This window comes from Chiloscyllium plagiosum, chromosome 35, assembly GCF_004010195.1.
Source record: "Chiloscyllium plagiosum isolate BGI_BamShark_2017 chromosome 35, ASM401019v2, whole genome shotgun sequence".
Classification (NCBI taxonomy): domain Eukaryota; kingdom Metazoa; phylum Chordata; class Chondrichthyes; order Orectolobiformes; family Hemiscylliidae; genus Chiloscyllium; species Chiloscyllium plagiosum.
The window spans coordinates 9,769,693-9,791,108 of NC_057744.1; the positions used below are offsets into that span (position 1 = coordinate 9,769,693).

The 21,416-nt window shown below is 43.0% G+C and overlaps 1 protein-coding gene across 2 annotated transcripts in view; it reads right to left on the reverse strand.

The window, feature by feature from the left end:
• pcsk7 (proprotein convertase subtilisin/kexin type 7) overlaps positions 1-21,416 on the reverse strand; it is a 214,200-nt gene that overhangs the window by 38,858 nt on the left and 153,926 nt on the right. For both annotated transcript variants that reach the window (XM_043676630.1, XM_043676631.1), the window contains exons 10-11: positions 18,800-18,907; positions 13,502-13,604 (exon numbers count right to left, since the gene is read on the reverse strand). In XM_043676630.1, coding sequence (XP_043532565.1) covers positions 13,502-13,604; positions 18,800-18,907 — 211 coding nt within the window. The remainder of the gene's footprint in view (positions 1-13,501; positions 13,605-18,799; positions 18,908-21,416) is intronic.

Consider the following 21,416-nt stretch of genomic DNA (forward strand, 5'->3'; position numbering starts at 1 on the left):
CTACTCCCAACATTAAATTTACACATTATATTGCACTGTCAGCAGAGATATATACTTGTGTTTAAAGTTACTCGCTCCTCCTAGCTCCTCCCCATGTCACCCCCAGGGTGAAGTTGAGTGGCCTTTTAAACTAAGTACCATTCACTGAATCTTCTGAACGTACTGAAAAGTGGTTCCAGTAGCCAGGCACCCTCTGGTAACTCTTTGGCCCTTTGAGTCTCCACAAGCCTCATGCTTTCAAACAGGGGAGCCTTCCTCATCAGCACTCTGATTCCTGGTTAACCCCGAAAACAGTCTTTATTTGTGTGCTAATCATAGCAACACATGTTTATGATTTATTTTCTCTGAATCTAGGTTGAACCTTGATATTCTGGTCACAGCAAAAGTAGTTGCCCTCTCCTTTGCATCAAGGTGTGAAAACGTGCACCTTACTTTCAATAACGTTTTGCCCTAGAAGCCTATCCCCATGGCAACCAGGTCACCTTGGGCTGGTCTCTGGGTGTTTTTTGTAGGAAGTCACTAATGCCACCTCTCCAAACTGCTCATTCTTCCCTTGAATTAAAGGAGACTTTCTAAAAACATAACCATCTGGTCAAGTTCTGAGGTCAAAACAAGTGTGGAGACCTCCTCCAGTGTCAAATCCTATCCTTCAATCAGTCTCATCAAAACAAGTTGACTGCTGAGTTATCCTCCTGGTGTTTGAGGGTGCCGGGTGTATGAATTGATTGCTGTAATGCTGTACAAATAGCAGTGACTACATTTTACTGTTGTTACATCCTTTTCAGGTGGAATATGAAGAGTGTTTCTTCCATGTCGTTGAAGAGTGCGTGGAACCTGGGAACTCGGATTATAGAAGACAGGATTTTTGGAATGGGGATTGCACAGCGAAATTCAGAAGATGTCACAAACATTTAAACTCAATTACTCTCACCGGCTAATCTCTCACTGGGCTTAGCTAGTTCAACAGAGACATAACATTACAGGCAGCATGAAATCTGGCGAGGATTGTGATACAGTGAGATTTAGGTAAATGCTGATAAGGTAACAGGTGATATGGCTCTGATATCAGTGGGAGCAAAAATACCAGAAACATCTTAGACATAACACTGGACAGCTGTATTTGACAGATGTAAATAAAGGAGTGTTACACTAACTAATGAGTTGAAGATCCTTACTTAGAGAAGAGGAGCAAGTAATCTCAGGATGGTGCATGTGCAGACACCCACAGTCCAAAATATCCGAGACCAACAGAGGTCCCGGCATCTGTGGTGCCAGTGAGAGCAGGAAGCCCGATGTCTCCAAGGTAGACAAGCAGGAAGCAGCAAGCCAGGCAGCATCAGGAGGTTGAGAATTCCACCAGCCTCCTGCTTGTCTACCTTGGATTCTAGCATCAGCAGTTTTTTTCTTGTCTCCAGCCCGAGGTCTCCTGGCACTGTGGTAACGTCAAGTACAGGAAGATCAAGCCTAACGCGGAGGAGGTCAACCCTTTGTGGGGAGCATTGCTAAGTGCTTAAGATGGACTGCAATGCTGAACTTTTAACTTTATTTTACTATTTTTCTGCTTTATACTAATGAGGGCTTTAATGTTGAACTTTTTACTATATTTCCTTATTTTTCTACTTTGTTTCTAAGATTCTGTACCGAAGATGATGCCAGGAATGGTGACATTGTCCATTTTTCACTGTGCTCCTGGATCCCTGTACTTGACCACATGTGACAATAAAATCTAATTCTAATTCTATTGGCTTAAGACCTAAGGTGAGGCTAAACTGGTGGGAGCTGTGAAATGACCAATAACGACAGGGCTTTTAGTGTCAATCAGAAAAAAAATTAAAACTGTTTCAAAATGATCTGCTTGTTTTAAACACATTTATAAAATATATTATTCATTAAACTATTGTCTAACTGACTTCAAGGCAAATTTGGAAGGAACAATAAGACATGGGAACATGGAGGATCTGCAGATTAGAGTTTTCTGGATAAAGTCTCCTCCTGATGTGTTGTCAGGATGCATAGACCAGGAGAATCTCTGGTTTAATTGCTGAGGCAGCTCAGAAACATGGACATCTGATGGACAGCTTCCAGGAGATTTCGTGGGAAGGGAATCTTCAGTCTGACTCTTTCATTGGTGTCTGTCTTTAAAATATTGACCTAATAATAATTGCAAGTAAAGAAAGGAGACTAAGTCCCAAGGCAGTAGAATACTCTTGATGCCATGACAACTGGCCTCAGTCTCTACAGCTAGCGAGAAACTTAAGCAAGAAATGGCCAGTACCCATGATCAATAATCTCTCTGGCAAGTGCATGGCTGGATATCAGATGGGAATGTGACTTAACTATGCTCTATGAAATACTTGACCTTCGCCTATTGTGACAGCCTTTGGACACTTGTCCTGAGAGCATTAAGTCAATGATGTACTGTGGAACTGGCGTTACATGTAGTGATGGCAGGATCTTTGCTAATTGTGCGACAATTGTGGTAACTTTTAAGCAAGATGTGGACATTAATCAGGGGTTCACACATATTCCTACAAATAGTTGCAAATTGAAACGACGGGGTTAGGAGTCATAAGCATGTACTGTATCACTCTGTAAAAAAATTCTTATTAAAGTATGCAAAGATTGGCTCCCAATCTATGCTTCACTGACTAGAACATTATAATCCCTGTGGTAGAGAATATTAGGATAGCATCTCAGGGATCACACACCAATCAGAGAGGTGTTACTGGTCAAGTCCAACTGTGCCTCAGAAAGCTAATGTCTTTCCTGAGTGATGGAGTGGAGAGAGGGAGTGGGGAGATGCATGTTTTGTTTAGAGAGGTGACCAATGTACACTAAAGCTCAGCAGAGTGAGATTTTGAAATCATCCGCAAAACATTCAACTTCATCTCCTTTGTATCATGCAGAGGAATTGGCTTCAATCAGCTTGAAGCTGTAAGTTGAAAGGCAACTATTTGGACCGGTTCCTGCACTTTAACAGAATGAGCTGTTCCAGCCCACAGGAAAGTAGAGAAAAAGCAGCAAGCTAGCTTCCCCAGAGCCATGAAAAATTTGTTTCAAATGACAGAGACAATGGAAAGTCCCCACCTACACAATTCCGATAAGATAAATTCCCAGAAAGTTCTTGCTGTAAATTCATTTTCAACAAATGTTGAACTAACCCACATTGTCCTTTCTGCAATGTTTATAAGTAAAGTTTTGATGCAAGAATTGAGAGATGGTTTGGAAATAATTTGCTGTGAGGATGTTTGTTTCTGTTAGCTGTGTGAAGAATATACTAAGGCTCAAGAGAGTTGGATTTTGGAATTGATTCTGTGACATATATCTTCATCTCCATTACAATGTCAATTAAAATGGATTTAAGTCCACCTTAAGTTCCCATTCCTAATTTCCCTGAGGGCATTAAGAGTCAATAATGTACTGTGGGCGTGAATCACGTGTCGTGGTGGCAGAATCTCTGTTAATCGTGTTTAACTGAACACACGTCATGGCATTACCCAGCGGTTCACATGTGACCTTTATAAAGCTGCAACTGTTGAGTTCAGAGGCGTAAGCATGTAATGTGTAATTCTGAAAATAAATATTTGGAGAAATGTGTAACGATTAGTTCCATTTCTAAGCTACACTGACTGGACAATAACCAAGCTTGTTCTAAAAGGCGTTAGTCAACCAGTTGAATTGTTATGACAAATCGGGCACATTTCAAATCCTGGTATTAATTAACAAACTTATGACATTTATGTGAATGTGGGAGATGGGATTCAAACTCATTATGCCTGGTTTACTGATTCAAGACCATACACGTTAAAGAACCAGCGTCACTGTGGCATTAGAATCGCATTGACAGTGAAATTAATTTGTTCAGCCGACCTGCCCTACTGTAAGTTTTTCAACAAAAAATATCAGTCAGCAGTCGGGGAGTTAATTACAGCATTTATCTGAAGCTTTCCAAATGGATAAACACATGGGATGAATCCAAGCATGCTGGATACTTTACGCTTCTACTGCCAAACATTTTTTTCAAATGGGATGAAATGGCCCAAAGGCAAAACAGGAAGGGCGAGAGGCTGGGAGAAGCAAAAATTCTGTGCAAAATATTAACCACTCCGACTTCAAGAAAAGCTTCCCTGGGGAACGTTAGCTCCACGTTATTCCTGTGGTGCATTGAGATGAAGATTGACAGAGACCCAAGAACAGATGCTTCTTGTCACTCCCTTAAAGTTCCACTCCATGACTTCAGCGTAAAACGTCAAGGTTGAAAATTGCACTGCTGAATGAGTGCTGCACTGTCGTGGACATGTTATCTTTTGAAAATGTTAAATTAATGCCCTGTCTGTGCTGCCAAAAGGGCATATATTTGAAGAAGAATAAGGGGATTATTCCTTGGTGCCCTGGCTGATAGTTATCTATCAGTTAACAGAACAAAAACAGACAGCTTGGCTATTATCATATTGCTGTTTGTGGGAACATACTGTGTGTAAATTGGCTGTCACATTTCCTACATTATAACAGTGACTACAATTCAAAAACAACTTTGTTGAGTTTTGGACTGCTTGTCACAGATGCTATATAAATGCAAGTCTTTCTTTTTCTCTATTCTTTCTGGAGGTGGACATTTAGGGTCCCTACAGTCCAGCTCTGACACCTCATTCCTGTGGCCAATCTTCAAATAGAAGTCTAAACTCTAAGAGCTCATGGGCTATTTTACCACAGGGGTTTCATTGCTGAACCTGACTGTGTTCCAAGCTTCCAATGCACACATTCCTTTCCATCTGAGGATGCTGGATAATGATGGTAAGGAACAGTCTGTACCACATTCCTCTTCCTCCTTAGACTACCAATACAAAGGACAGCATGAGCACACCTATTACCACTCAAGTGAGACTGATTAATGCAGCATGGAGCAGGACATTCCTGATTTGAAAGACTGGAATCTCGTGGGAAGAGAAACACAATTACTGTTGGGACCTCCAACAGCTCTACACAACAGCAAACAAGATGTCAGTTTATACTCAAATTGCAAGCAGACCACCCAGTACCGATGACATCATGGCCTGTTCATTTTGATCCCCCCTCTGACCGCTTTAATGTAATTGCAGCCTGGGATTTCCTGCAGTAATTTTACATTTAAGCTCACTGCCCTTCGTGCTGATGAGTTACAATGTTCAAAACCTTTACACAATCACCTTGGAAGCCAAAGCCCATTTCCTCGTTTCAACAGCAATCAGGCCCCATGTTAACCTGCAAAACTCAATATCCACAACATTTATGGCACAAAGGAATGTACAGGCAGGCTCTCTCATGCAGTTACAGAGTCGATGGACCGCTGAATGCACATTTCCCGGAGCCACAATCTTCCTGCAATTGTCATTGAGTCACTAGCCATCTCAGTGAGCTGTAGCACATCTTCCTGCCTCAGCTGCTCTGGGAGAGCATGGAAGCTCTTTGCTGGTTGTTGCAGGCTGTGCTAGAAGCACCAACTCACCATAAATAGTGACATTTATGTCTTGCGCTCATTTTAACATTGTAATGCAGGCTGATGGCGCTGCCCCCAGGTGTATAGAAGAGCTGACCAACTGTACATTGGTCTGCTCTTCTGCTTATCCCCTGCTGGCAAAGGTACTATCACGTGAGGCACGGTAAGCCAGGAAGAAGGAATAGGTAATGGCAGCCGAGGTAAAACTAGTGGCTGCAGGTTCAGATTCCTCTTGTCAATTATCACTGAGCCAAATCCTTGTTTATTTGTCCTTGCAATATACCGGTCTCTACTGAGGCCAGTGCTTATTGCCCATCCACTGGTGGTTGGTGAACCACCTTCCTAGACTATCGCAGTCCATGTGCTTTAAGTAGACCCATAGTGCTGTTAGAGAAGGAGATCCAGGATTTTGACCCAGAGACATTATGGAACGAGCTGCCAGTGGAATTTGTTGAGGCAGGTACATTAACAACATTTAAAAGAAATTTGGATAAATACGTGGATATGGGCCAAGTGCAGGGAAATGGGGTTAGCGTGGATGGACATTTTGGTCGGCATGGACCAGTTTGGGCCAAATGGCCTGTCACTGTGCTGTAGAACTTTATGACTCTATGATTCTAATACTGCAAAGGAACAGTGATATAATTTCAAGTCAGGACTGTGCGCGGAATGGAAGGGAACTTGCAGGTGCTGGTCTTCTTCATGTGTCTGATACCTGTCTGTTTAGGTGGCAGCAGCTGCAGGGTTTGGAAGGTGGTGTTGCGTGAATGAACACTGAGAAACGCAACTGTGCGGGGAAAGTAGTCATGTCCTTCAATATGTGAAGAGGTGAAAGCAATGGCTTCACTGGCGACTCACAGCCAAGACAGATAAGAGATGACTAAACCTTGTGAATATGGTTGGTGATGCAACGGCAAGTGGGGACCTCTGAACTCCCCGACAAAGCCCCCACCCTCCAACTTTGTATCACTTCAATCATGAAGGACAGAGTTTGAAGTGCAGCAAAGCAAAGCTTCCACCATTTTCTTGAGTGGTCAGCCACCGCATGAATGTAACTCACACTCAGGGCCTCAAGGTTTGCTGGAGTGAAAGCAGAAGTTGCAAGGGGCACAGCTCCTCTGAACATCATTTTACTTTCCGATTACCACTTCCAAAGACGTCAATTACTGTCAGCTCTTCAGCAACTTAGTACCAAAACAGACTCATTTTTCAGGATGGTTAACAAAACAACACAAAGCAATACAGCACAGGAACAGATCCTTTGGCCCTCCAAGCCCACACTGTCACATTTTGCTCTTCCGTATTAAAACTGTCTCACTTACAGGATCCATATCCCTCTATTCCCTTCCTACTGATGTATTCGTCCAGGTGCTTCTTGAATGCTTCTATTGCGTCTGCTTCCACTATCTCCTCTGACAACATGTTCCATGCTCTCACTACCTTTTGTGTGAAAAACTTGCCTCATGCATCTCTTTTAAACTTTTCCCCTCGCACCTTGAACCTGTGCCTTCTAGCAATTGACCCATCTGATAATACTCCTGACCTAAACAGAGGAAGACACCATTCAACACATCTTGCTCTGCTACTCCTTGAAAGAATTATCCAATTACTTGCACCAATCCCTAACTTTTGTTTTTGCCCTGCCAATTCCATCTTCTCAGGCACATATCCTGTTACTTTCTGAAAGTAAACAGTCAATCTGCTTCTGTCACTCTTTCAGGCAGTGCATTCCAAATCATAACAATTCACCGTGTTAAAATAAAAATTCTTCTCATTTCCTTTGGATTTTACGCTTGGTTCTTAAACCTGTCTCATTTGGTTACTGACCCTCCAGCACAAGAAACAGATTTTGCCCCTCAACTTTAATCAAACGCTTTTGTAAATCTGAGTAAATGAATGAACATTGTACAGGAATTTATTAAGGTCTTTATCACATGCTCACAGCATTACCAAATGTTTCAGAAATATTTAATATTTTTGAAGTGAAGTCACTAATTAAGTGAGGTAGCACATTTATTCAGATATACTAAATGAATAAAAACTCAATGCGAAAAGCATTAAACTGCTCCATCAAAAACTGCACTGCAAATTAACTGAGAGTTAAATTACTTAAATTTATCAGTAAGTAACTGTTCACACAACGCTATGAAATAAATTCCCTCACGCTGTGGCAAAGGCATTAAAAACTATATCTAAACAGGACACCTACACTAACCCATTTCTCAGAGGTTGTCCTAATATGTTATTGAGAATGAATGCGTGAGGGTCAGGATGTGGATCAGAGAGAACAGTGTAATGAGTGGGAGATGGAGAGAATGGGGTGGATTCGTCTGCTGGTGGTGACCTTGGAGCCAGGAACGACATGTAATTAGGTGGGATTTGGGGGTGATGGTGAAGCTGACCTCGCCACCTTCATTCCCCACCCCACACCCCCAATCAGATTCATGCTCTGGCGGGATTTCTCATGGTCTATCTTCTCACTGCCCACTCAGACCCTGAGCTGCCCTGTTAATAACCACTTCATCCACCAGATGTGATGGGACATTACTAACTGAACTTCCTCCAAACTTTGTGATGCTTTTACAGGAATGATAACGATTAATAGCAGAACCAAGCCGTAATACTTAGAATTGCACACAACATTCCAAAAGTGGCCTAACCTATGTCCTATACAGACGCAACATAACCTCCTAACTCCTTTACATAATGCTTTAACCAATAAACATGATTTGGGGATACCGGTGTTGGACTGGGGTGTACAAAGTTAAAAATCACACAACACCAGGTTATAGTCCAACAGGTTTAATTGGAAGCACTAGCTTTCGGAGCGCCGCTCCTTCATCAGGTGGTTGTGGAGGACACAATTGTAAGACAGAAAAAAATTCTGTGTTTTACAAATGTGTCCTCCACAATCACCTGATGAAGGAGCGGCACTCAGAAAGCTAGTGCTTCCAATTAAACCTGTTGGATTATAACCTAGTGTTGTGTGATTTTTAACTTTAACCAATAAAGGAAAGCATACCAAATGCCTTCTTCACTATCCTATCTACCTGTGACTCCACTTTCAAGGAACTATAAACCTGCACTCCAAGATCTCTTTGTTCAGCAACACGCCCAGGACCTTACCATTAAGTGTGTAAGTCCTTGTGAGAGACAATCAACACAAAAAGAGGTCATAAATATGAGAGTATTCATTGTCCATTCTTAATTGTTCTTGAAAAGGTGGTGGTGAGCTGCCTTCTTAAATCGCTGCAGTCCATGTGCTGTAGGTGCACCCACAGTTGGGAGGGTAAGAGTTCCAGAATTTTGATCCAGTGACAGTGAAGGAATGACCCATAAATCCAGCAAGAATCTTGGGAGAAACATTTACTTAGAGAATGCTGTGAATGCAGAAGTCACTGCCATCAGGAATAGCTAGGGAGAATAAAAGCAATAAATTTAACAAGGTGGTAAATAAAGGCAGGCGAGGTAAAAGGAATTGAAAGGAAGTAAAATAGGAGGAAGCTGATGTTGAACATAGACACCAGCAGTTGGATTTGGGCCGAATGGTCTGTTTCTGAGTTTTACATTTTATGGAATGAAGGGCATCATCCAACGGCTGTTGGGATCAACTGTTTTGCAGAAGGCACTTTCTGGCTATGCTTGGTTCACAGCAGCTGATTAGTTGTCACGGCACTGGACATTGAGAAGGGAGGTGGGGGCCAGTGATGGTGCCAAGGAGAACTCCAGCTCATGAACTCAGTCTGCACTCCCCACATTGCCAAGCTGAGGCCTGGGTCATTTCATGATCCTGGGGCTCTGCTGCCTGTCCTTCTGGCAGTGGCCATAGCATCCCAGTGGCGCTGCTGAGCATCAATGCTGTCAAGCTTGGAGTGATCAGTTGTTCGCATTGACAGGTCTTCTGGCCTTGGCATCTTGATTTTGGGGCAAGGTTTGTTGCTGGCCTTGACACTGCTTGACTGGCCTGTGACTCAATAGACCAAGGCAGCGTGGGCTCTTATTGGCTCTCCCAACCTTCAACACTACACCATGGTTCCACCCATTCAGGCATAGAGACAGAGAGGAAAGGGTATGGCACAGAGAGAAAGAGAGAGAGAGAGAGGGAGAGAGAGAGAGAGAGAGAGAGACAGAGAGTGATGAAGCTTGAGCAATCAGAGAGAGGGAGAGTCAGGGAGAGAGACAGAGAGATGGAAGGCAGGTTAGAAAGAGATAAACAGGAACATATTGGAAAGGGAGAGAGAGTTTACACACAAAATGACAGAGAGTCAAAAAGGTAAGTGTCTGAAAGGGTATCAGAGTAAGTCAGAGAGGATAAAACAGGAGGGAAAATTGGTGAGTGTGGGAGCACCAGGCTCACTCAGATACTAATGCTGGGCTGTATTTTGTGCAGTACCTGAAAATGGTCTTCCAACTGAGGCCAGCAAGAGGCAATGTTCACGCCCGCTTCTCCTGGTCCTCAAAAAATCCTCACATCGATAAAAAAAAATACAACTAATGCTATGCTGTATTCCATTCACTTTGGCTGGTTTAACACTGCATGGCCCATGTGTGACTCCAGGCAGGTGGAGGATGGAGACTACAATTACCAGAGGGCAAGTGTGTGACAGCAAGTGAATTCGTAGGAGACAGCAAGTCTCAGACATTGCCAGTAATCCAGAGAGAGAGGGACACTTTCCAAAATCACAACCACTACCAGCTGGAAGAACAAGAGCAGCTGATGCATAGGAACACCACCACCCCCCTCGATAAATTCCCTTCCAGGTCTCACACCATTCTGACTTGGAAATATATCATTGCTTCTTCAGTGTAGCTGGGTCAAACTCCCAGATCCCTCTCCCTGCCAGCTGTGGGTGCACCTACAGCAGGTGGACTGCAGCGTTACAAAAAAGTATCACCCTCTCAAAGAGGAGGCTAGAGAAAGGTAACAAATGCTGGCCTAGCCAGCAATACACAAACTCTGTGAATGAATATAAAGTAAAACCTGATGACTGAAATACAGCTGTCATTTTTCTGTCTGTTAAATTCACTTTGTAAAGGCAGTCATTGGTTCCAAAATCTGGGCATTAGAAAATAGTAAAGGATTTAGATAGAGAGAATCTCAAGGATGCAGAGTAAACTCAAAACACGTGCTTCAGTTTCAAACATTCTTTAGAAATCATAACAAAAAGGCTGATAGCTGCTTCCAGCGATGACAGAATGATGGACTAACATCCATGATTCATGCCTGCAAACCATCTATCTTTTGTAAAAATTGCTCAACAATAGTTAGCCAAAGAATGCAGACTGTTGAAGGAAGGATTTGTTCAAAGTGTTTTGCAGACATCAGGTGATGTTAACAAAGGACAACTTACTAAATGCACATTAGTCAAAAGTTGAGAAATTCAGTACTTCTGCCAATGAGTTTCCACAGTGGCTTCCTTCAGTCTGTAAGAGGGGGTGGTGAGGCTAACGATGAAGAAATGGTCCTGGGGAGTATTTCTGACTGATACCATGTCCCTGTTGCCCACCTCGGAAATCAAACATCTAACTGTCAGCTGATCAGTCAGCTGATCTCAGTGGTGTTGCTTTTTGAAGGGAAAAGAAAGCATCAGGATTATTGAGGTGAATTATAGAGCTCTCATGCAGTGGTACTGTCACTGGACTAAACATTAAAGTCCCTGGGGTTGAAAAATGTGGTGCTGGAAAAACACAGCAGGTCAGGCAGCATCCGAGGAGCAGGAGAATCGACATTTCGGGCATAAGCCCTTCTTCAGCTTAAAGTCCCTGGCTAATGTTCTGGGGAGATAACTTTAAATCTCAGTATGGCAGATGGCGAGTTGTGAATTCAATAAATATCTAGAATTAAAAGCTCTTCTGACGGAGACCATGTAACAATTCTCAGAAAGGGTGGTGCTGGAAAAGCACAGCAGGTCAGGCAGCATTCAAGGAGCGTCGACTCTCCTGCTTCTCAGATGCTGCCTGACCTGTTGTGCTTTTCCAACATCACCCTTTTCGGCTCTGATTCTCCAGCATCTGCAGTCCTCACTTTCTCCACCATGTAACATTTGTCAATTGACATAACATCCCATCTGGTTCACTAATGTCCTTCAGGGAAGGAAATCTGCTGTCCTTACCTGGTCAGGCTTCCATGTGACTCCAGACCCACAGCAATGTGGCTGACTCTAAACTGATCATAGGGATGGGTAATAAATGCTGGCCTAGTCAGGGACTCCCACATCCCATGAACGAATAAATAAAGCATGAACACCAAATAATAAAGTTGATGGCACGTCTTAGAATAAGTTTACGAAGGATGGAACTTCCATTTCTATAGCACCTTACATGACCTCAGGACATTCCAAAGTGTTTTAAAACCAATGAAGTTGAAGTGCAGTTTCTATTGTAGAAAAAAATGACAACAGATTTTCAGTGAGGTCAGGACAAAGTGAGGACTGCAGACGCTGGAGAAGTCAGAGGGCTTATGCCCGAAATGCTGACTCTCCTGCTTCTTGGATGCTGCCTGCCCTGCTGTGTTTTTCCAGCGTCACTCTTTTCGACTCTTTTAGTGAAGTCAGTAAAATAAGCTTTTCTAAAATGCTGCTGAGAGAAAGGGATAAATAACAGGTAGGGCACTGGGACCTTTCACATTCACCTGACGGTACACATGGGGCATTGAGTTAATGTCTCATCTGAAAGACAGCAGCTTTGACAATGCAGCACATCCTCAGGATACTGGAATGTCAGTGTAGCTGCATTTTGGTTTACCTGAGCTGAAAGTCAGAGTTCGTCCAAAATAATACCCTAATTATGTGAAAAATATAACCCAGTTCTAAATAAAACGAACAATAAAACATTGCGTAAAACCATCTCAAGGTCAGAAACCAGAGTAATGTAAATAGACACAAAGCTAGCTACGAAGTAATGATGAAAGCGTGATTGAAAATCTTAATTGCTGAGGTTATTTTTAATGTCCAGAGAGTAACAGGGACCAGTCAGCTCAAGTGGAGTGCCAGAGGGTGGTGTTGAAGGCTTTGCCACTATTGGTAGGGCAAAGGGAGAGGAATATGTTAAAGTCAGTGGGCAGATGGATGTTGAAGGAGTTACTGAGGTTGGAAGAGGAGATAGGGTAAAGCAGATTTTGCATGGACTTGCTGGTCAGGCGCTAATGTTTGGAATAGTGCAGGGATGGAAGCAAGTGCAGCTTCTGATCTGTTGCTACTGTATGTGGTGGCAGTCTCGTCAATGTACAGCAAATGTGAATGAATCTGGCCTCAGGAGGTACTGAACATTATTCAAACAGCCGGCCAAGGAAAATCTGTTCAGGCACTGGAGCTGTTCCTCTCTGGAGGGTGAAAAGTCAGGGGAGAGGTCTGGAAATGGAGGTGAAATACAGGCAACTGGCATCTGCCTAAACAAAAGTACAGTGTGCAGATGTATATGTATCACACAGTTTGTTAACAGTCACAGGCATGCAGGTTTGAGTATTCAACAATAAAAGGGCAATTGCGTTTTGAACAAATGTGCAGTTTAAGAAGTAAATGCTGCAGACCAACAAGGAAAAGGCTAAAGAGGTCACACCAGCAAGGAAGTAGGGCAGGTTTCAAAGATCAAGGTTGGATCATAGAGATGGGTATAAACAGATTTAACCGGGATCATGGTGCTCAACTCCTTCCTGTACTAACTGGACGAGACAGGGCTGATGCAGGATGAGTGTTCCCATGCCCAGGGAGTCCAGAACCAGGGGCTACAGTCTAAGGGTATGAGTTAACCATTTTGGACTTAGTTGAGGAGAGATTCCTTTACCCAGAGTGGTGACCCTATGAAATTCACTTATACAGAAAGTAGCTGAGGTCAAAATATTAGGATAGAGCACTTGGGGCTAAAGGGATCAAAGGATATTGGGGGAAAATGCTGAGAGCAGGCAACTGAGTTGGATGATCAGGCATGATTATAATGCAAGGAGGAAGAGGCTCAAAGGGTTGAATGGCCTACTCCTGCTCCTACTTTCTAAGTTTCTACCCAGTAACGACAGAGATCCCTACTTACCATTCCAGGAAACTTCCAGCTTGTGGGGATGTAAGGGGATGAGCTTGGCCTCTTTCTCAAGAGGACTGGTGTAAGAGCTGAGGATTGGCACGGATTCCCAGATCTAGATTGGAAGACACACATACAGAGCTTTCACATATCCACTGATCTCCACCTATGTTCGCAGATTAATACACACCTGCTCATTCATTTGTTGGAATAACTTGAATCTTGCTCAAAAAAACCCACACATTTTGCTGAAACTTTTCATCTTGTAATCATCAGGACAAACACAAGAATGCAAAATTTCACACAGTTGTAATAACTTATACTAAAGGAGAAAATTTTTAAAAATTATTCAAAAGCATGCACTAAATATCACAGGTTCAGTAAAAATGTTAACAGTGTGATAAACACACACAGTTTCTCTCTCACACACTCACACACACACACTCACTAGGTTTGTGTACATTGCTATCAACTGCCTGTATTTCATCTTCACTTTCAGTCGTCCCCCTACCCTCCCAGAGATGTGGAGCTCCAGAGCTTGAGCAGATTTTCACACGCCAGCTCTTTATGATATGAGGCCATAGGTTCACTCTCATCTACTCTACATTGCTAAGCTTCCCATCATGTACAGAGGGAATAGATCAGAAAAGAGCCTGCAGGCATCAAATGACAGTTCACTCCATGGAACCACTCACAGATTTCTAACAGCATTGTTACTGCAAGTAAGCCTGGATTGCGTTAAGAAGATAACACAAGACAATCCTTTTTATTCACTGCAGGGATGAGGACATCATGAACACAGCACGGGGTGGAAATTGACATCACACCATCATACCCAAAAACAAATTGTGAAACTGAATGTGGGAATCTGAGCTGTCGTTCCACAAACAATTGTGCCCATGAAAGCTCATGAATTGATGCAAAAATCCAAGTGTTTCAGTAATTTCAGGCACATAGCTATTCAGGCTGCCAGTCTCACACTATTACTTGATTCTTAAAATCCTATTAATTGCCTTGGCAGACCTTTTAGTCCACCCGGTCCATGCCAACCATGATTCCAAATTAAACTAGTCTCATCTGCCTGTGCTTGGCCCACATCCCTCCAAACCTTTTCCCACAATGTGAATGTAACTGTACTTGCATCCATCACTCCCTCTGGAAGTTCATTCCACATGCAAACTGTTTTCTGTGTAAAAAACAACTGTCCCTCATGTCTTTTTAAATCTCTCTTCTCTTACCTTAAAAATATGCTCCCTAGTCTTGAAATACCCCACCCTAAGGAAAAGACACCTGCCATTCACCTGATCTATACCTCTCATGATTTTTAAAACCTCTATAAGAACACCTGTCAACCTCTTCCAATTACTCAGCTATTCCCTTTCCAGCTACATTCTATGAACAAAATAAATCAACAAATTATCTTTCTGATTTTTATAATTCCTTTTCACTTGCTTCCATTCCTTATAGTTTCTCGTATGTCATTGGGTGAATGGTGTCTCTTGGTTCTAGTTGGCCTGTCAGACTTGGTGATCTAGACCTTGTATATAGTTCAACCTAATTCTATGTAATAGGATAGTGAAGGTGCTTTTCATATAACAGGGGATTACTTAATGTTAGAAGTTATGACTTGCCTCCCATTATCAGCTGAGTGAGTGAATAGGTTAGCTTTCATGGTTAACATAAACCAATATAAACATTGGTCTAGCATTGATAGTAGTGTGTGCCATCTACAAGATGCACTGCAGAAATTCATTATGGTTTGTTATGCAGCACCTTCTAAACCCATGACCACTTCCATGTAGAAGGACAAGGGCTGCAGATACATAGGAACACCATCACCTGCAGTTTCCCTCCAAACCAGTCACCATCCTGACTGGGAAATAAATCGCCGTTCCTTCACTGTTGCCAGGTCAAAATCCTGGAATTCCTTCCCTAAGGGCATTATGGAACAACTCACAGCAGGTGGACTGCAGCGGTTCAAGAAGACAGCTCACCACCACCTTCTCAAGGGCAACTAGGGATGGGCAATAAATGCTGGTGGTGCAGTGTGAGCTCTGGGTTAAAGGAGTTAAATTATGAGAACATGGTGCACATCCTTGGTTTTGATTCCTTTGTGGTTAGAACATTTTGGGGTGATCCATTCAATGCATCCAAATCAATAAAAGAGCTCAAGCAACTAAATAGAGAAGATGGTGAAGGAATATAGAATATGGCAACAGACTCTTAAAGTCTGAAGGAAACTATTTTGGATTGAAACTAAGAAAACATTTTTTAACACAAAGGGTGGTGATGTGGAATCCTGACCCCCTCAAAAAGTTGCAGCTGTTCGTAATTGAGAATTCCAATTGTGTGGTTGATAGTATTCCATTAAATGAGGGCTTCAAAGAAGATGCAGCAACGTAGGGAGTAAATAGAGTTGAGCCAAGATCTAATCATTTGGTGGAACTGTCACAAAGGGGCTGAATGGTCTACTCCAGTTCTGAATGGGACAACATAGTACACAAAGGTCTTCCCAAATGAAGAAAGGTTATAACAAATGACAACACAAGGATAGGTGGTGGGTCCACTACTTTTCGTCACTTATATAAATGATTTGGATGTGAACATAGGAGGTACGGTTTGTAGGTTTGCAGATGACACCAAAATTTGGAGGTGCAGTGGACAGCGAAGAAGGTTCTTGATCAGAGGAGTGACAGATGAAGTTTAATTTAATTAAGTGTGAGGTGCTGCATTTTGAAGGGCAAATCAGGGAAGGACTTATACACTTAATGGTAAGGTCCTGGGGAGGGTTGCTAAACAAAGAAACTTTGCAGTGCAGGTTCATAGCTCCTTGAAAGTGGAGTCACAGGTAGATAGGATAGTGAAGAAGATATTTGGTATGCTTTCTTTTATTGGTTAGAGCATTGAGTACAGGAGTTGGGAGGTCATGATGCAGCTGTACAGGACATTGGTTAGGGCACTTCCCTCCTATAGGAAGGATTTTGTGAAACTTGAAAGGGTTCAGAAAAGATTAATAAGGATGTTGCCAGGGTTGGAGGGTTTGAGCTATTGGGAGAAACTGAATAGGCTGGGGCTATTTTCCCTGGAGTGTTGGAGGCTGAGGGGTAACCTTATACAGGTATAGAAAATCATGAGGGGCATGAATAGGGTAAATAGACAAGGTCTTTTCCCTGGGGTGGAGGAGTCCAGAACTAGAGGGCATAGTTTAGGGTGAGAGGGGGACTCTCAGGTCTTGGTGTGAAGAGTCAGCTGCCAAATTGGTGGATGATAAACTGGGAGCTCTGGAACGGCAAATCAGGGAAGGACTTATACACTTAATGATAAGGTCCTGGGGAGGGTTGCTGAACAAAGAAACTTTGCAGTGCAGGTTCATAGCTCCTTGAAAGTGGAGTCGCAGGTAGATAGGATAGTGAAGAAGATATTTGGTATGCTTTCTTTTATTGGTTAGAGCATTGAGTAAAGGAGTTGGGAGGTCATGTTGCAGCTGTACAGGACACTGGTTAGGCCACTTCCCTCCTATAGGAAGGATTTTGTGAAACACTTGAAAGGGTTCAGAAAAGATTAATAAGGATGTTGCCAGGGTTGGAGGGTTTGAGCTATTGGGAGAAACTGAATAGGCTGGGGCTATTTTCCCTGGAGTGTTGGAGGCTGAGGGGTAACCTTATACAGGTATAGAAAATCATGAGGGGCATGAATAGGGTAAATAGACAAGGTCTTTTCCCTGGGGTGGAGGAATCCAGAACTAGAGGGCATAGTTTAGGGTGAGAGGGGGACTCTCAGGTCTTGGTGTGAAGAGTCAGCTGCCAAATTGGTGGATGATAAACTGGGAGCTCTGGAACTGTGAAGAGTACAGTGCAAAAGGTATTGCCTTGTTTGTGGAGAAGGCAGGTAGGTGTCAGAGTGAAATTCAAGGCAGAAACATGATACTACATTTTGCTACAAAGAACAATGGGACACAATACAAAATATAGTTTCCTAAACCAGTGTGCAGAAACAGACAAGCAGCTCTGTGGATAATTGAGTAAAGGTGGAAAGGTCAGGGAATGATAATTTTGTACAATTATCCCTGTACTCCTGCATTCGAGTAAACATGACAATAAAATCTAAATCTAAATCAAGCAGTTAATAAAACATACAGTATCCTTGGCTTTATTAATCGGACCAAGGTGTACAAGAGCAAGGCGGTTATGCTGAACTGGTGTTAGACTATAGTTAGATCACTAGGTCAGCCGGAGTACTGTGTGCAGTTCTGGACACCACATTTAAGTCTGGGTGTAAACACATTGGAGAGCGTGCAGATGAGTTTCACAAGAATGGGTCTGGGGATGAGAGACTTCAGTTATGAGGAAAGAGTGGAGAAGTTGGAAAAGAGAAGGCTGAGACAGGATTTGACAGGAGCTGGGCAGAGTAGACGGGGGGGGGGGGTGACTTGTTCCAAAGACGAAAAGGATCGAGAATGGGAGGTCACAGATATGATCTAATTTGCAGGAGAAGCAAAAAGTGAGATGAGGAAAAACCTTATTCACACAGTGAGTACTGATAGTCTGAAATGCACTGCCTGAAAGTGGGGTGGAGACAGTTCAATTGAGGCATTCAAGGGAGGCATTTGGATGGTTATTTGGATAGAAACAATATTCAGGGTTATGTGTAATGGGCAGGAGAATGGCACTAAGTCACAATACTCATTTGGAGAGCTAGTACAGACAGGACAGACCGAACAGCCTCCTTCGGCACTGTTACAACTCTGTGATTCCATTTGGTGACAGTGTGGGGTGGTTTCTGATTGATTCAGTTGGGTGAACGGCCAATTTTAGTAATTGGTCCCGACAGCTCAAAGTTTTAACCCGTTCCAGCCTGGGAGGATTCAGGAGCTGCCTCTTTACTTGACCCATTGTGGAGGTCATGGTGCTAATGGGCAGAAAGTCAATACAAGTGATGCCACCCAGCACACATGAAGTATCCTGGAAGATAACTTGACGGAGGCTATTTTTTTGGACTCACACATTTCATCAGTTCAAGCCAACTGTTCGATAACAACAACGTTATGATGTCTTCCTTTAAAAAATAACATTGTTTTATTGATTTAGCAGCTCTTCATTGATTATGTTGTCAGGAAGCTGATCCTGAAACATTGCTGAGCACAGGAGAGTGCGGAAGCAAGATGGTCAGCAATGATAATGTCACTAAGTCTAGCATGTGCTCCGGTCAACCAGCAGCAAGGACCCCAGCTGACCTTCCCATTCTTCAAGCTTAATTAACACCATTAGATGGGCTTCATAATACCAAAATAATATCAGCATAACTATGTACCTTTGCAGCATTAACCATCCTCCAGGCATTCAGCAACCCAAAACCATGCTGGTGACTATGGCTGAACCCAGCACCATTCACTTTCCATCCAGCGATGCGGTCATCAAACTAAAGAGAAAAAACAGAATAAAGGTGACATTGTGATCAGTGAATTAAGAGTCATTTACCCCTCAGCAGTTCTTATTCTCCCCACACCCCTGTACAACATCAAATCCCATTTGCAGATGCTAGCCACAACTCAGTGGACAGCCTGCTTTACTCTGAATCTGAACTTATGCCTTCGAACCTCAACCACAGTACAGAGTCATAGAGTCATACCGCACAGAAACAAACCCTTCATCCAACCAGCCCATGCTGAACATAATCCCAAACAATTCCACCTGCCTGTTCCTGGCCCATACCCCTCCAAAGGGATGCGTATATAAGGTCTGGGCAATGGAAGACAGGTGAAGCTTTGGAAGAATATCAGGAATGTATGACCAATCTGAAATAAGGAATTAAGAGGGCTAAAAGGGTCATAAGATATCCTTAGCAAAGAGGGTTAAGGAAAATCCCAAAGCCTTTTATTCATATATAAAGAACACGGGAGGTAACTAGAGAAAGGGTTTGCCCACTCAAGGGCAAAGAAGGAAAGTTATGCGAGGAGTCAGAGAAAGTGGGTGAAATTCTTAATGAGTACCTTGCATTGGTATTCACTGAGGAGAGGGACATGGTGGATGTTGAGGTTAAGGATAGACCTTTGATTACTCTAGGTCAGGTTGGCATAAGGAGGGAGGAAATGTTGGGTATTCTAAAAGGCATTAAGGTGGACAAGTCCCTAGGTCTGGATGGGATCTATCCCAGGTTACTGAGAGAAGCGAAACAGGAAATAGCTGTGGCTTTAACAGATACCTTTGCAGCATCCTTGAACATGGGTGAGGTCCCGAAGGACTGGAGAATTGCTAATGTTGTCCTCTTGTTTGAGAAGGGTAGCAGGGATAATCCAGGTAATTACAGACCTGTCAGCCTGACGTCAGTGGTAGGGAAGCTGCTGGAGAAGATACTGAGGGATAGGATATATTCCCATTTGGAAGAAAATGGGCTTATCAATGATAGGCAACATGGCTTTTTGCAGGGTAGGTCATGTCTTACAAACCTAATATAATTCTTTGAGGAGGTGACAAAGTTGATTGATGAGGGAAGGGATGTAGATCTCACATACATGGACTTCAGTAAGGCGTTTGATAAGGTTCCACATGGTAGGCTGATGGAGAAGGTAAAGTTGCATGGGATCCAGGGTGTTCTAGCTAGATAGATAGAGAACTGGCTAGGCAACAGGAGACAGAGAGCAGTTGGAAGGGGGTTTCTCAAAATGGAGACCTGTGACCAGTGGAGTTCCACAGAGATCCATGCTGGGACCACCGTTGTTTGTGATATATATAAATGGTTTGGAGGAAGGTGTAGATTGCCTGATTAGAAAGTTTGCAGAAGACTCTATGATTGGTGGAATAGCAGATAGTAAAGGGCACTGTCACAGATTACAGCAGAATATAGATAGGTTGGAGAGTTGGGCAAAGAAATGGCAGATGGAGTTCAATCCGGGCAAATGTGAGGCGATGCAGTTTGGAAGATCCAATGCAAGAATGAACTACACAGTAAATGGAAAGATCCTGGGGAAAAGTTGACGTACAGAGAGATCTGGGTGTTCAGGTCCATTGTTCCCTGAAGGTGGCAACACCGGTCAGTAGAGTGGTCAAGAAGGCATATGGCAAGCTTTCCTTCATTGGATGGGGTATTGAGTACAAGAGTTGGCAGGTCATGTTACAGTTGTATAAGACTTTTGTTTGGGCACATTTGGAATACTGCATACAGTTCTGGTCACCACATTACCAAAAGGATGTGGATGCTTTGGAGACAGTGCAGAAGAGGCTCAACAGGATGTTGCTTGGTACGGAGGGCACTAGCTATGAAGAGAGGTTGAGTAGATTAGGATTATTTTCATTAGAAAGACCAAGATTGACAGGAGACCTGATTGAGGTCTATAAAATCATGACAGGGATAGACAGGGTGGATAGCAAGAAGCCTTTTCCCAGAGTAAGGGAACTCAATTACTAGGGGTCACAATTTCAAAGTGAGAGGGGAAACGTTTAGGGGAGATATGCATGGAAAATTCTTTATGTTGAGGTGCCTGGAATGTGTTGCCAGTGGAGGTGGTAGGAGTGGAAACGATAGCGTCATTTAAGATGATCTTGACAGATAGATGTGTAGGCAGGGAGCGAAGGGATATGGACCCTTAGAAAATAGGGAGCAGGTTTGGATAGAGAATCTGGATCGGCGCAGGTTTGGAGGGCCGAAGAGCCTGTTCCTGCATTGTAACTTTCTTTGTTCTTTGTTCAACCCTTTCCTATTCATGTACTTATCCAAATGTCTTTTAAATATTGTAATTGTACCCACATCCACCACTTCCTCAGCAAGTTCATCCCACACGCGAAATACCCTCTGAGTAAAAAAATTTGTCTCTCATGTCTTTTTTGAATCTCTCTTCTCTCACCTTAAAAATGTGCCCCCTAGTCTTGAAATCCCCCATCCTAAGGAAAAGACAACAACCATTAACTTTATCAATACCCTTCATTATTGT